This window comes from Aristolochia californica, unplaced genomic scaffold, assembly GCF_029961685.1.
Source record: "Aristolochia californica isolate CCGP_79_NKW_82.1479 unplaced genomic scaffold, dmAriCali1.0.hap1 SCAF_6, whole genome shotgun sequence".
Classification (NCBI taxonomy): domain Eukaryota; kingdom Viridiplantae; phylum Streptophyta; class Magnoliopsida; order Piperales; family Aristolochiaceae; genus Aristolochia; species Aristolochia californica.
The window spans coordinates 41,678,639-41,695,190 of record NW_027182257.1 but is presented as its reverse complement, the minus strand read 5'-3'; the positions used below and the strand labels follow the sequence as shown (position 1 = coordinate 41,695,190).

Sequence of the window (16,552 nt, the reverse complement as noted above, 5' to 3'; positions counted from 1 at the left end):
GAACCTTGTCCCTGAAACTCGAAGAAAACCCAAAAAGTAAAACCCCACCCTGACCCATCACCATCCAAAAAGTCAGTAACGAAAACTTCAAACGATTCGACATGCGATGACAAGGAACACCAACTTCTAAGGAGAAATATAGAGGTGGGAATGTATTTACCGTAGAAAACATCAAGAAGAGAAAAAGTGATTCATTTACTATATCGTCCAGCTAATATAAGTGGAATAAAACTTCAACAAGAGAAAAAGTGATTCCTTTTCTATCACCCACTCTTCTAGATGCCCCATTTGAAGAAGATTATCGACTACCAAAGATAAAAAAAAAGCATCCGATTCCTTTACTTCTTGTGACTTTGCCTTAAAAAAGTAATCGAATGATTGAATCCAATTCCATTTAACATAAGCTAGATTAAAGTCTTTAATTTTCTTTTTCTTAAAGGTAAAGGAACCCAATGTTAAATTGGGTCCAAGACCTTATCCCAAAATGTAGGAAATATTTTTTCCAGTTAATAAATGCAAGATATTTATACTCACTGATATATGTGAGACTATCTTTTAACACCCAAGCCAGTAGAGGGCCCATAAGTTATGGTTGCTTTCATCTCAGGTAGAAGATTACTCCTATTGTTGTTGACCCTCAAATACCGAGAACACCAACAACTAGAATCATTTCAAAACACATAGTTTATTACTGAAGGAATGTACATGATCTACACGTTTGTCCTATTGCGGAGGAAGCTTGGAACCTGCCCTAGTGATCTCTTTAATGTTTTTCCTCTGCCGCTTTTCTGTCTTCGTCCCTGTAATTCTTCGGGAACTAATAACCTGCTCAGAAGTGGAAAATGACTCCTTTTTGTCTTTCTAGGTTTCTTTCCAACTTGTCTCTTGAGAAAGAACTTTTCATTGCGTTAAAAAGACGAATTGAATTTGAAGTATTTTAGAACCGAGACTTTTCTGAATTCATCTTGTAAGAAGAACTCTCATCCGGAACAAATATTTGTATTAATTAATACCTGTAGCCATAGACTCGGAGGTGGCCTCATGCTGTCTTTCATGCGAAAATAAGCGTGGATAAACGACCAAATTTCCGGATTATTAGAAGATTCAGAACGTTAATCTATTTGGGCTCCGTCTATAAATCAGCAAACGGAGGCTCTATTCTCCACAAGGTGCAACATAGACAGGACGTAGAAGGAACTACTTCTTCGCCCGAGAAAAAAAAATGCTGCTACCGAGATTGACATTATTGCTGGCTGCTCTGCTCTTCGTCGGGTACTTCATCGTCTGGTGTGTTGTACCATCAGGTTTCTGGTGGTATGACTGGTTCGTTATTCTCACGATCAAAACCAATACCACATATTTTGGAATACAAGGCGAGCATTTTTCTGAATTTGCACCAGTTCATCTTTTTTTCTCTTTATTTGCAACAATAGGTGAGATTGATTAGGACGCGTCACTGCAGGAACTTTCATGCTGATTTTTACAATCCCCATCATCCTCATTGCTGTTTTAGGATGTGCATATCTTCATCTGATGAAGAATGTTACCAGCTATTCGGATAAGTACTCACCTTATCTTTATTTTTCTGTCGTTCTCTTTAATACCTGCTGTTCAGAAAAGATGAAATTTATGAACTTACATACTTAATGTAGATTAATGCGTATACTGCATATGAAAATTCCTAAATAGAGGAAAAAGAATAGAGTTGGCGGCTAGCATTGATTTTTGCTCCATTGTATGCAACATGTGGGTCATTACTCCGTTTTTAGTCTCTTTCGGAAAGTTTCAAGCTTTTCGATCACCATCAAAGCTAATATTTGTTAAAGTTTTTTTTGGCTGTAACAGAGTCAAAAGAGGTCGATTTGCAGCATTGAGACGGCCCATGCTTGTGAGAGGGCCTCTGGGAGTGCTTTCAGCGACGGAGCTCATCATTCTCCTCTTGTTCATAGCACTCCTCACCTGGTCCTTCGCCTATATCAACACCCAAATCCCCATCGTCCAGAACATGAACCCCCGCCAGATACGCAGACACCTTAACGATGCAATGTATCGTCTTCCCTCGATTGATCTGTGATCTTGTTGCAGTCTATCACCGAAATACATTTATTTATTGGTCTCATCCAATGGTGTCTCTGCTTGCAGATGGCAGAAAAAGCTACGCAGCTCTGGTTTTTTCATGGCGACTGTAGGCAACGTCTGCAGCGCATTACTCTTTTTTCCAGTCACAAGAGGTTCGTCGATTCTACCACTTCTGGGGCTTACATCGGACGGGAGCATCAAATACCATATGTGGATCGGGAATCTTGCATTGTTCTTCTTCACTGCGCATAGTGCGACTTTCATTATATACTGGGCTCTCACCCATGATTTGGTCGAGGTGAGGTTCCTGAGACTCTTAACTGAGAAGAATGATTAAAAAATTCACCACACTTTGGGGTGCCATGCTTTCAATAATTAATAGGAGTGATATCCCTAATTACAGGGATTTACAATTGATTACAAGATATTGTAAATCTACATACAAGGAATGATTGAGCCTAATTAGCTCCTGTGATTGAGCTTAATTAGCTCCTGTGATGGAAGGCCCTAAACTGGGCAATGATCCTTAATTGATTGAGAATCAGTTTTTATAATCCTTAATTGATTGAGGATCAATCTCTTAAGGCAATATCTTCAACAGCCCCCCGCAACCTAAGCGTCGGATTAGGACAGACGTGAAGCTTGAACCGAAAAAACTGAAAGAGAGGGCGAGAGACGCTCTTGGTGAAGATATCCGCAATCTGTAAGTGAGATGGCACATATTGAGTGCGAATCTTTCCAGCAACAACAAGTTCTCGCAGAAAGTGAATGTCTAGCTCAACATGTTTGGCCCGTTTGTGAACAACAGGGTTGGAGCTCAAGAAAAGAGCGCTTTTGTTATCGCATAAGAGAAGAGGCTGCTTGGGAATGGATACTTTGAGATCACGAAGAAGATGAGTGAGCCAGATAAGTTCGGTGGCCGTGAGAGCAAGGGCACAATATTTTGATTCACAGCTGGAACGAGAAACTGTAGGTTGCTTCTTGGCACTCCAAGAGACTAAGTTGTCCCCAAGGTAGATGGAGTAACCCGAGGTGGAGCGGCGAGTGTCAGGACAGCCGGCCTAGTCAGCATCAGAATAAGCAATTAAGGAGCCAGGAGAAGCAGAGGGGCGAAAGGATAGACCATAATGAAGAGTGCCTTTGACATACCGAAGAATACGCTTAACAGCAAGAAAGTGGTTATCAGTGGGAGAGTGTAGAAATTGACTAACCGAGTTGACAACATGAGCAATGTCGGGTCGCGTGATGGTCAAATATTGAAGAGCACCAACAAGAGATCGATAAAGAGTGGGATCCGAAAAAGACTGACCAACAGAGGATAGATGCTGAGAAACCACCATAGGAGTATGTACAGGTTTGCTGTCAAGTAAGTGAGCGCGAGCAAGAATGTCGCGCGCATATTTCAGTTGACTAAGAAAGAGCCCATCAGAGGTGGGTGTGGCTTCAAGACCAAGGAAGTAGCTGAGAGAACCCAAGTCCTTTGTAGCGAACTCAGAATGAAGCTTGCTGGCAAAATTATCAAGTACAGAAGGGTTGTTGCCCGTAAGAATAATATCATCGACATATAGGAGCAGATAAAGGATGTCAGATTGCCGATGAAAGACGAAGAGCGAAGGATCAGCCCGACTGCAGTGGAAGCCAAGATGTGTAAGGAAAGAGCTGAACCGTTGGAACCAAGCTCGAGGGGCTTGTTTGAGACCATAGAGAGCCTTCTGAAGCTGGCAAACATGATCAGGGAAGTGAGGATCAATATACCCAGGCGGCTGGTCCATATAGACACGCTCATTGAGATGACCGTTGAGGAATGCATTTTTTATGTCCAATTGACGGAGAGACCAGCGATGAGCAATAGCAAGAGAGAGTACAACCCGAATAGTGGTAGCTTTGATGACAGGACTGAAGGTGTCGGTGTAGTCAAGACCTGGGACTTGTGTAAACCCCTTCGCGACAAGACGAGCTTTGAACCGTTCAATAGAACCATCAGGCAAATATTTGGTCCTAAAGACCCATTTAGAACCCACAATATTGGTATGAGCCGGTCGAGGTACCAAAATCCAAGTACGATTATTTTGAAGAGCCTGAATTTCTTCATCCATAGCGGCAAGCCAGGCTGGATTCTTGGCAGCAGATTTGAACCCTTTAGGCTCAGTAGATGCGAGGAGAGCAGAAAGCAGCCCAGATGAGCCAGAATACGCCAGATCAGCCGAGTGACGAGGTTTGAAAATACCAGCTTTGGCGCGTGTGACCATAGGATGAGAACCCACCGGAATAGTAGCAACAGGAGCAGTGGAATCAGCATGTGGCAGAGTAGGTCCTGTAACAGTAGAAGGGGCCTGCAAAGACTCATCCACGGGATTAGTGCAACTAACACAAGGAAGAGAGTCAGATTGAGTAATATGCCGAGAAGGGGGCGCCAAAAGAGATGGGGGCATGACAGGAGAAGAGAGACTGGGTTCCAGAAAATTGGAGAAATTGAGAGAGGATAAAGGTTGAGCCTGGGAAGAGGCATGGGATGGGAATGAGTCTCATCAAATTGAGCATGACGAGTAATATAAAGTCTAGATGTGACAGGATTAAGACAACGAAAACCTTTGTACGATGAACTATAACCCATAAAAATGCAAGGAATACTACGAGGCGAGAATTTATTTGGCATATAATCACGTAAACATGGGTAGACACGACAACCAAAAGGATGGAAATTGTCATAATTTGGAGAAATACCATAGATAAGTTCAAAGGGGGACTTACCTCCGAGAAGCGGTGTGGGCAATCGAATGATGATGTAGGCAGCAGTGCTAAAGGCGTCAACCCAGTAACGAGGAGAAATGTGGGAATGGAAGAGTAAGGCCAAACCAGTTTCAGTCAAATGACGGTGTTTTCGTTCTGCGCGGCCATTTTGGGCAGGAGTGTAGGGACAAGATAATTGATGATGAATTCCCGAAGAGCTGAGATGGTGTTTAAAACGAGTGCTAGTAAATTCTGCACCACCATCGCTTTGAAAATTTTTGATACGAGCAGAATGTTGATTTTCAACAAATTTATGAAATTGAAGAAAAATATCATAGAAATCAGACTTCAATTTCAATGGGTAAAACCAAGTGAAACGAGAATAATCATCAATAAATAAAACATAGTAAAGAAAACCCAAATGCGATGGTACTGGTGAAGGACCCCATATATCGCAATGAATTAATTCTAACAATTTAGATGACTTTTTGGCATTGCGAAGATAAGGCAAACGGTAACTTTTGGAAAGTTGACATGTAGCACATAAATGCGGAGAGGGCAATACTGAAGTAAGATGAAGATGGCCATCTTTATTTAATAAGGAGATAACAGAATGATGCACATGGCCTAATCGAGCATGCCATAAATCATAGGAGGCATGAAGAGATTTATTTTTCAAAACAGAAATAAGTGCTGAATTTCCACGCTCTAGCACATATAGACCTCCATCACGCCGACCGGTTGCCACCACCTTTCCCGTTTGGCAATTCTGAACAGTGAAAGAATTATTAGTAAACGTAACGGAGAAGGGAAAATCATTCGTTAATTTACTAATAGACAAAAGATTTTTAGTAAGATGAGGAACAACCAAAATATCTAATAATTGAAGATCTGGGGAAGGAGAAAGGGAACCAGTATGAGTAATAGGTAGAGACACGCCATTCCCCACAATTACACGATCTTTACCCATGTAGATTACCGTTTGATCCAATGAAGAGTGAACCGGGGTCATGTGGGCCGTGGCCCCCGTATCCACGAACCAGTCCGGATTTTGGGTTTCGGACACGGAGCACTGCTGATTAAATGAATCAGCGAGATGCGCCGAAGGGTATTCCTTCCGTGAATACCGTTGCCGACAGCGATCGGCATAGTGGCCGTCCTGACGGCAGATTTGGCACCGGGGGGGGGGGGGGGGGGCGGCGACCATTGCTGGTGGTGGGACGACCTGAGCCGTGACCGGAATCACCGTGTTGGCTATGGCCGTGGCCGGAGACGAAGGTGCCTCTGTTTCTAGAGCTGCCGTGACTGCCGTGACCGTTTCCGCGACCCCGGCGATGGCGAGAAGAGCCACCGGAGCGTTGATGGGAGACTCGGTTTGCAGTGAAAGCCGCAGGAGAGGGAGCCGTGGGCTAGAGAGATTTTTGAAAAATCTCGAAGCTTTCCGCGCGTGAGGCGATGTCGGAAAAACAGGGTAAGGGGGTTTGGGCCATTTGGGCAGAGGAAAAACCAGAGAATTCCGGACCAAGACCCCGGAGGAACCAGTGCGCCTTGTCGGTGTCATCAATGGGACGACCGATGGCGTGAAGTTGGTCGCACAAGACCTTGAACGCGCGGGCGTAGACCGTCACCGGGCGAGCTCCTCTTTTCATCAATTGAAGGTCGTCTTTGAGACGAATTTCACGGGCTTTTGACTTGTGACTGAAGGAATTCTCTAGAGCAAGCCATACCTCACGAGAGGTAGAGAGACCGACGGCTTCAGCCATAGCTTCTTCGGACAGAGAAGAAAGAAGAAGACTGAGAAGACGCTGGTCAATAGCTTTCCATGATGAGTGCTTGAGGTTTGGTGTCTGAGACGTAGGAGGGTCAAAAAGAGGTGGTGGCACAAGAGTACCATCCACATGACCCAGCAGACCTTGACTGTCAAGGAGATGAAGGAACTGACTCTTCCATAGAAGATAATTGGAAGATGAAAGTTTGATGGTGACCATGTGAAGCATGGTATTGAATGAGAGAAGATCAGAAGAAATTCAGAGGCCATAGTGGATCACGGAATTTTAATCCAGAAGAGCTCTGATACCATGAGAATAATGATTAAAAAATTCACCACACTTTGGGGTGCCATGCTTTCATTAATTAATAGGAGTGATATCCCTAATTACAGGGATTTACAATTGATTACAAGATATTGTAAATCTACATACAAGGAATGATTGAGCCTAATTAGCTCCTGTGATTGAGCTTAATTAGCTCCTGTGATGAAAGGCCCTAAATAGGGCAATGATCCTTAATTGATTGAGAATCAGTTTTTATAATCCTTAATTGATTGAGGATCAATCTCTTAAGGCAGTATCTTCAACATTAACCAATTTCAGCCGCCATTCAGTTGTGTGTAAATGGCAGATTAAATGACCCTCCTCAATTTTCAGATGCTGAAGTGGGATAAGCATTCAGTCGCCAACGTCCCAGGAGAGCTGGCCGCAATCTTGGGAATCGTCTTATGGGTGACGGTGCACCCTGGCATAAGGCGCAAGATGTTTGAGCTATTCTTCTATACCCATCACCTCTACATTCCCTTTATGTTCTTCTACATGTTACATACCGGGTTTTCTTTCTTCTGTATGATTCTGCCCGGTTTTTACCTCTTCTTGGTCGATCGATATTTGAGGTTTTTACAGTCCCGACGAAAGGTCCGCCTGGTTTCTGCTCGGATTTTGCCATGCAAAACCGTTGAGCTCAACTTCTCTAAGAGCCCAAGTAAGCTTCGATGAGGCCAATAATTTATATGCATAACTCGTGTAGATTAACTAAGGGTTTCTATTTTTTCTCTCAGCACTAATTTACACTCCTACAAGTTTTGTGAGCATCAATGTGCCCTCCATTTCTTCCATGCAATGGCACCCTTTCTCTGTCACCTCCAACTGCAGTTTGGAACCAGATGTGCTTACTGTCATCGTCAAGAAGAATGGAAATTGGTCGCAGAAGCTTTATGAGACGCTTGCTTCTCCATCTCTAGTTGACCGTCTGGAGGTGGCCATTGAAGGGCCCTACGGACCTGTTTCAGCAGATTTTCTCAGGTTTGCTTCCAATACATCATAAAATTTTACTATTATGAAGTTATGACACCCAGTGAGGAAGAAATTTAAGAAAAGAATTGTCACAAGTGCAGGTATAAGACATTGGTGATGGTTTCAGGAGGCAGTGGCATTTCACCCATCACCTCCATCATTCGATAGCTCATCTTTAGGAAGGCTAATATAGGCTGCTCAACGCCTCGAGTCATCCTCATATGTGCCTTCAAGTACTCTGAAGACCTGACCATGCTCGATCTTACCCTACCTTTTAATGGCTGCTCCAAGGACATACCCCCATTTCACATCGAGATCGAAGCTTTTGTTACAAGAGACAAAGTGCCTGTCACGACGACTAACAACCTTGTAAAAACGATTTGGTTGAAACCCCACCCGTCAGATGAACCTCTTTCCCCAACCTTAGGTTCTCACTGTTGGCTCTGGCTTGGCGTTATAATCTCAAGTTCCTTTGCCATGTTTCTTGTAATAATTGGACTGCTCGGCCGCTATTACATATACCCCAAAGACCAGAACAGCAACAAGGTCTATTCATGGACCGTGAGGACTTCTCTTAACGCGCTATGCATCTGTGTTTCTATATTCGCAAGCGCTACCACTGCAGTAGTCTGGAACAAGAGAAGATACGCAATGGAAGGGAAAAGAGTTCAGACCCTCGAGCTTGCAAGTCCAACAAGCTCACCAAATGCTCGGTTTTATATAGCCAACCAGGAGCGGGAGAGCCTACCTGAACAATCTATTACTCAAAATACCAGAGTTCACTATGGTTCAAGGCCAAACCTCAAAAGTAAGTTTTTTTTTTCCTTTACCTTGTTATTTAGTTAATGCGCAGTAAACGGTACTTTTATCCCTTCTAGCCAGTAGCGCCATGTTTAAACGCTTACCCTACAGAGATGCTGCTGGAGAATGACGGATCCAGCACTGGAGTTTTGGTCTGTGGACCGGCGCAGATGCGCCACGAAGTTGCAAAAATTTGTGCATCTGGTTTGGCAGATAACCTCCATTACGAGTCTATCAGCTTTAGTTCATGATGACGAGACATCGATGCTGCTTAGAAGTCGGAAGGGAAAGAACCTCCGAATAACAATGGTGCTGGTTCCTGTCTGTAAGCAGAGTTTCATTGACAGAGAAGCGGAAGGCCTACACATTATGTCCTAGAGTTTTTGTTTGTTAAGAATATTCCATGTGCCTGATATATGGTGCTTCCATCCTCACATAGTCAATATGGGCATTGCCAACAAATAGCATGGTAAGAGAGTGTGACCTAAGCAAATGAAGCAATACATTGTTAATATATCACCTAATATGAGGGTGCATGACACATATGAACATGTGGCATTGTAGGAGGTGTCAACTAAACAAAGGAAGTTTCAATTTAAATGACATGATATGACAAGTGTTATTTTTTCATGAAAGGAAGAGAGAGTCAAGCAAGTGTTTCTCGACCCTTGCACATGGAACTAGTCGAGGGGAGTGGGAAATGATTGATGAGAGAAAAAGGAAAGATGGTTGAACAACCTCCACCATACTACAAATAGGAGATATGTTCTTCTCAAAATTCCCATAAAGATAATATTGATGATAATTACCACTCAAGTTACTAACATTGTGTATTATGCAATGCAATCTATTGGTCTAAGCGGCTTATCAAGAGGGGGTGATTGAAAATAAAATTTAAAACTTAATAGGTAAATGTGTAATAAAAAAGATTCAACTCCAACTAACATAGACTTTTGGAACGAAAGGAATTGACCCCTGTAGGGTGCATAAGCAAGAAGAGTCAAACACTAGGGAGAATTCAACCACGAAATCAAACCATTGGAAGAAAAAGGTGTCAAGTTGAAGCACATGAGTCAACCCCAAGCACATGATTTGACTTTATGCTGTAAAAATTTAAATTTTTTGACGATCAGACTCAAATCTAAAGGTCGTTGGCTTCCAAATTTTATAAGTGGCGTACCACATGTTTAGTAGTAAAAATAGGATTTATTTAATTTTATAATTTTGGAATATTTTCGCCCACATTTGATAAATATAGAAAATAGTCATATCTATTCATAATGGCTATTTTTTTTTTTTTTACATTAGAAATCATTCTATTTAACCAAAATTCGCCCCAAATATACCATCCCCTTTGCCCTAGTGAAGAACAAGTCCCCCAAGCCCTCAACACTCATTTGATAAGTTTTAGCCGCCTCCAAGCCTTGAAAGGAAGTCAAATTTAGAATTTTTCTTTGTTGAGATAGGTATTTCAGTGCTTATCTTTTAAAAACTTGATTGAATAATTAGTCCACAATGAACTTAAAATGAAGTGAAGAATTCAATTCATATTAAATTAATTGATTCAACTTCAACTCATCCTTGGGTGTTAGTGTAGACGAGTTCAATAACATAATACATATTTTTATGTATTATTAATTAATAATATATTGTCACAAAATTTAAAACCATTGAGCCGTATCGGGGGGGGGGGGGGCGCTCTTATTTCAATTATAGAGCCAATCACATAGCTCTCTCTTTTCGGCCGTATGTAGAATCGTCGAAGCGAACAGAGCAGCTACAAAGGCTACTACCTTGGGCGTTGGCGAGGAGAGGGAGGCCAGGGGGGAGAGAAATAAAAAAATTGGCCAGGGGGGAAGGAGAAACGCTCGTCCCGCTCTTCATGCGAATGAGTTTGAATCCAAATTCTCCGATTTTTTGCCTAAGTGAATGAATTGGCGTGATTCACTTGAAGTGTAATTCATTCTACACTAACCCCTTAATCTAATGAACAACATAATGTAGGAGTAATTCATCTCACTTTATGTTGGACTATACCCCCCTTAAAATCCAGTTTGTTGAATGTGTGTGATATGTAATTTTTGAATCAGTTATTGCATTGTGAGTAGCTCTATGATTAACTACCACTTGAAATCTATTTTAGGAGCCTATTCTATTCTCAGATCTCATCATTCATGCTAGTATGTTGATTTATTGAAAGGGCATTTATTAATTGTTGAAAGTCGATGATAGGATTTCATATCCAATTATTTAATTGCATATGCTTTGAGAGATATTTATGATACTTGGTCGAGTAAACTAAACTAGGGCCTTAACACTTTGAAATCATTCAATAAAGTTTGTATTACAACTTGTGAGCTATATTTTGAAATTAATTATTACTTTGAGTTGTTTCATGAGTATTTTCCAACTTGAAAACCAATCCTAATTTATATTGAGCATATATTTTAAAATTAAGTCATTAAGGCCATTTTGAGTCTCCTATATTTTCAAATAAAGTAATTGAGGACTATTTTGAACTCCTAATTGTATTGGACAAGAACTTACGATTGGTGTACCTATATGCTTATGCTTTGATTGTTAAGAACTACCTATTGAAAGGCAACTTAATCTTTGCAATTTGGGTCAAGCCTTGAGTAGGCAAAACTGTCCTAGCCCCAACGTGTTTGAGAGAAGCTATTTTGGCTCAAGTAGAAGTTGAGAAATTGTGTTTAGTGTTGTGTGAGCCATAAGACCTTGTGTAAGTTAGAATTTTAATTGATTTTGGTTGTAAAATTTCTCCTTCTATTATTCTTTAAGTCTTAGCCATTCTCTACTATAAAATAGAACACTTATGATATTGAAATTATCTTGAACCTTGTCCCTGAAACTCGAAGAAAACCCAAAAAGTAAAACCCCACCCTGACCCATCACCATCCAAAAAGTTAGTAACGAAAACTTCAAACGATTCGACATGCGATGACAAGGAACACCAACTTCTAAGGAGAAATATAGAGGTGGGAATGTATTTACCGTAGAAAACATCAAGAAGAGAAAAAGTGATTCATTTACTATATCGTCCAGCTAATATAAGTGGAATAAAACATCAACAAGAGAAAAAGTGATTCCTTTTCTATCACCCACTCTTCTAGATGCCCCATTTGAAGAAGATTATCGACCACCAAAGATAAAAAAAAAGCATCCGATTCCTTTACTTCTTGTGTCTTTGCCTTAAAAAAGTAATCGAATGATTGAATCCAATTCCATTTAACATAAGCTAGACTAAAGTCTTTAATTTTCTTTTTCTTAAAGGTAAAGGAACCCAATGTTAAATTGGGTCCAAGACCTTATCCCAAAATGTAGGAAATATTTTTTCCAGTTAATAAATGCAAGATATTTATACTCACTGATATATGTGAGACTATCTTTTAACACCCAAGCCAGTAGAGGGCCCATAAGTTATGGTTGCTTTCATCTCAGGTAGAAGATTACTCCTATTGTTGTTGACCCTCAAATACCGAGAACACCAACAACTAGAATCATTTCAAAACACATAGTTTATTACTGAAGGAATGTACATGATCTACACGTTTGTCCTATTGCGGAGGAAGCTTGGAACCTGCCCTAGTGATCTCTTTAATGTTTTTCCTCTGCCGCTTTTCTGTCTTCGTCCCTGTAATTCTTCGGGAACTAATAACCTGTTCAGAAGTGGAAAATGACTCCTTCGAGATTAACAACGAAGCTACTTGGCTTTGTCTTTCTGGGTTTCTTTCCAACTTGTCTCTTGAGAAAGAACAGTTTCATTGCGTTAAAAAGACGAATTGCATTTGAAGTATTTTAGAATCGAGACTTTTCTGAATTCTTCTTATAAGAAGAACTCTCATCCGGAACAAATATTTGTATTAATTAATACCTGTAGCCATAGACTCGGAGGTGGCCTCATGCTGTCTTTCATGCGAAAATAAGCGTGGATAAACGACCAAATTTCCGGATTATTAGAAGATTCAGAACGTTAATCTATTTGGGCTCCGTCTATCAATCAGCAAACGGAGGCTCTATTCTCCACAAGGTGCAACATAGACAGGACGTAGAAGGAACTACTTCTTCGCCCGAGAAAAAAAAATGCTGCTACCGAGATTGACATTATTGCTGGCTGCTCTGCTCTTCGTCGGGTACTTCATCGTCTGGTGTGTTGTACCATCAGGTTTCTGGTGGTATGACTGGTTCGTTATTCTCACGATCAAAACCAATACCACATATTTTGGAATACAAGGCGAGCATTTTTCTGAATTTGCACCAGTTCATCTTTTTTTCTCTTTATTTGCAACAATAGGTGAGATTGATTAGGACGCGTCACTGCAGGAACTTTCATGCTGATTTTTACAATCCCCATCATCCTCATTGCTGTTTTAGGATGTGCATATCTTCATCTGATGAAGAATGTTACCAGCTATTCGGATAAGTACTCACCTTATCTTTATTTTTCTGTCTTTCTCTTTAATACCTGCTGTTCAGAAAAGATGAAATTTATGAACTTACATACTTAATGTAGATTAATGCGTATATTGCATATGAAAATTCCTAAATAGAGGAAAAAGAATAGAGTTGGCGGCTAGCATTGATTTTTGCTCCATTGTATGCAACATGTGTGTCATTACTCCATTTTCAGTCTCTTTCGGAAAGTTTCAAACTTTTCGATCACCATCGAAGCTAATATTTGTTAAAGTTATTTTTGGCTGTAACAGAGTCAAAAGAGGTCGATTTGCAGCATTGAGACGGCCCATGCTTGTGAGAGGGCCTCTGGGAGTGCTTTCAGCGACGGAGCTCATCTTTCTCCTCTTGTTCATAGCACTCCTCACCTGGTCCTTCGCCTATATCAACACCCAAATCCCCATCGTCCAGAACATGAACCCCCGCCAGATACGCAGACACCTTAACGATGCAATGTATCGTCTCCCCTCGATTGATCTGTGATCTTGTTGCAGTCTATCACCGAAATACATTTATTTATTGGTCTCATCCAATGGTGTCTCTGCTTGCAGATGGCAGAAAAAGCTACGCAGTTCTGGTTTTTTCATGGCGACTGTAGGCAACGTCTGCAGCGCATTACTCTTTTATCCAGTCACAAGAGGTTCGTCGATTCTACCACTTCTGGGGCTTACACCGGACGGGAGCATCAAATACCATATGTGGATCGGGAATCTTGCATTGTTCTTCTTCACTGCGCATAGTGCGACTTTCATTATATACTGGGCTCTCACCGATGATTTGGTCGAGGTGAGGTTCCTGAGACTCTTAACCAATTTCAGCCACCATTCAGTTGTGTGTAAATGGCAGATTAAATGACCCTCCTCAATTTTCAGATGCTGAAGTGGGATAAGCATTCAGTCGCCAACGTCCCAGGAGAGCTGGCCGCAATCTTGGGAATCGTCTTATGGGTGACGGTGCACCCTGGCATAAGGCGCAAGATGTTTGAGCTATTCTTCTATACCCATCACCTCTACATTCCCTTTATGTTCTTCTACATGTTACATACCGGGTTTTCTTTCTTCTGTATGATTCTTCCCGGTTTTTACCTCTTCTTGGTCGATCGATATTTGAGGTTTTTACAGTCCCGACGAAAGGTCCGCCTGGTTTCTGCTCGGATTTTGCCATGCAAAACCGTTGAGCTCAACTTCTCTAAGAGCCCAAGTAAGCTTCGATGAGGCCAATAATTTATATGCATAACTCTTGTAGATTGACTAAAGGTTTCTATTTTTTTTCTCTCAGCACTAATGTACACTCCTACAAGTTTTGTGAGCATCAATGTGCCCTCCATTTCTTCCATGCAATGGCACCCTTTCTCTGTCACCTCCAACTGCAGTTTGGAACCAGATGTGCTTACTGTCATCGTCAAGAAGAATGGAAATTGGTCGCAGAAGCTTTATGAGACGCTTGCTTCTCCATCTCTTGTTGACCGTCTGGAGGTGGCCATTGAAGGGCCCTACGGACCTGTTTCAGCAGATTTTCTCAGGTTTGCTTCCAATACATCATAAAATTTTACTGTTATGAAGTTATGACACCCAGTGAGGAAGTAGTTTAAGAAAAGAATTGTGACAAGTGCAGGTATAAGACATTGGTGATGGTTTCAGGAGGCAGTGGCATTTCACCCATCACCTCCATCATTCGAGAGCTCATCTTTAGGAAGGTTAATATAGGCTGCCCAACGCCTCTAGTCATCCTCATATGTGCCTTCAGGCACTCTGAAGACCTGACCATGCTCGATCTTACCCTACCTTTTAATGGCTGCTCCAAGGACATATCCCCATTTCACATCGAGATCGAAGCTTTTGTTACAAGAGACAAAGTGCCTGTCTGGACGACTAACAACCTTGTAAAAACGATTTGGTTCAAACCCCACCCATCAGATGAACCTCTTTCCCCAACCTTAGGTTCTCACTGTTGGTTCTGGCTTGGCGCTATAATCTCAAGTTCCTTTGCCATGTTTCTCGTAATAATTGGACTGCTCGGCCGTTATTACATATACCCCAAAGACCAGAACAGCAACAAGGTCTATTCATGGACCGTGAGGACTTCTCTTAACGCGCTATGCATCTGTGTTTCTATATTCGCAAGCGCTACCACTGCAGTAGTCTGGAACAAGAGAAGTTACGCAATGGAAGGGAAAAGCGTTCAGACCCTCGAGCTTGCAAGCCCGACAAACTCACCAAATGCTCGGTTTTATATAGCCAACCAGGAGCGGGAGAGCCTACCTGAACAATCTATTACTCAAAATACCAGAGTTCACTATGGTTCAAGGCCAAACCTCAAAAGTAAGTTTTTTTTTTTTCCTTTACCTTGTTATTTAGTTAATGCGCAGTAAACGGTACTTTTATCCCTTCTAGCCAGTAGCGCCATGTTTAAACGCTTACCCTACAGAGATGCTGCTGGAGAATGACGGATCCAGCACTGGAGTTTTGGTCTGTGGACCGGCGCAGATGCGCCACGAAGTTGCCAAAATTTGTGCATCTGGTTTGGCAGATAACCTCCATTACGAGTCTATCAGCTTTAGTTCATGATGACGAGACATCGATGCTGCTTAGAAGTCGGAAGGGAAAGAACCTCCGAATAACAATGGTGCTGGTTCCTGTCTGTAAGCAGAGTTTCATTGACAGAGAAGCGGAAGGCCTAGACATTATGTCCTTGAGTTTTTGTTTGTTAAGAATATTCCATGTGCCTGATATATGGTGCTTCCATCCTCACATAGTCAATATGGGCATTGCCGACAAATAGCATTGTAAGAGAGTGTGACCTAAGCAAATGAGGCAATACATTGTTAATATATCACCTAATATGAGGGTGCATGACACATATGAACATGTGGCATTGTAGGAACATGCTTTGAGGGATATTTATGATACTCGGTCGAGTAAACTAAACTAGTGCCCTAGCATTTTGAAATCATTCACTAAAGTTTGTATTACAACTTGTGAGCTATATTTTGAAATTAGTTATTACTTTGAGTTATTTCATGTGTATTTTCCAACTTGAAAACTAATCCTAATTTATATTGAGCATATATTTTCAAATTAAGTCATTAAGGCCATTTGGAGTCTCCTTTATTTTCAAATCAAGTAATTGAGGACTATTTTGAACTCCTAATTGTATTGGATAAGAACTTACGATTGGTGTACCTATTTGCTTATGCTTCGATTGTTAAGAACCACCTATTGAGAGGCAACTTAATCTTTGCAATTTGGGTCAAGCCTTGAGGAGGCAAAACTGTCCTAGCCCCAAAGTGTTTGAGAGAATCAATTTTGGCTTAAGTAGAAGTTGAGAAACTGTGTTTAGTATTGTGTGAGCCATAAGACCTTGTGTAAGTAGGTGGTGCTAAAAATCAATTTACGGGTCTAGGATGG

At 41.4% G+C, this 16,552-nt stretch overlaps 1 protein-coding gene and 1 pseudogene across 1 annotated transcript; both read left to right on the top strand.

Annotated features, from left to right (window-relative positions):
• The first annotated feature begins 1,882 nt into the window (after positions 1-1,882).
• On the top strand, positions 1,883-8,926 carry LOC137935426 (ferric reduction oxidase 2-like; annotated as a pseudogene).
• A 4,372-nt stretch (positions 8,927-13,298) lies between these two features.
• Positions 13,299-15,858, top strand: LOC137935425 (ferric reduction oxidase 2-like). Its single transcript, XM_068780080.1, has 6 exons — positions 13,299-13,600; positions 13,697-13,931; positions 14,018-14,345; positions 14,424-14,667; positions 14,760-15,466; positions 15,573-15,858. Exons 1-6 carry the CDS (start codon positions 13,299-13,301, stop codon positions 15,710-15,712), a joined length of 1,956 nt encoding a protein of 651 aa, XP_068636181.1. The 3' UTR covers positions 15,713-15,858.
• Positions 15,859-16,552: the final 694 nt, after the last annotated feature.

Excerpts from the sequence above, each read along its gene's own strand:
- LOC137935425 (XM_068780080.1), top strand. The coding sequence starts at position 13,299 with ATGTGTGTCATTACTCCATTTTCAGTCTCTTTCGGAAAGTTTCAAACT. Across the intron at positions 13,932-14,017 it reads TCACCGATGATTTGGTCGAG|ATGCTGAAGTGGGATAAGCA; the intron begins GTGAGGTTCCTG and ends CTCAATTTTCAG. Across the intron at positions 14,346-14,423 it reads CAACTTCTCTAAGAGCCCAA|CACTAATGTACACTCCTACA; the intron begins GTAAGCTTCGAT and ends TTTTTCTCTCAG.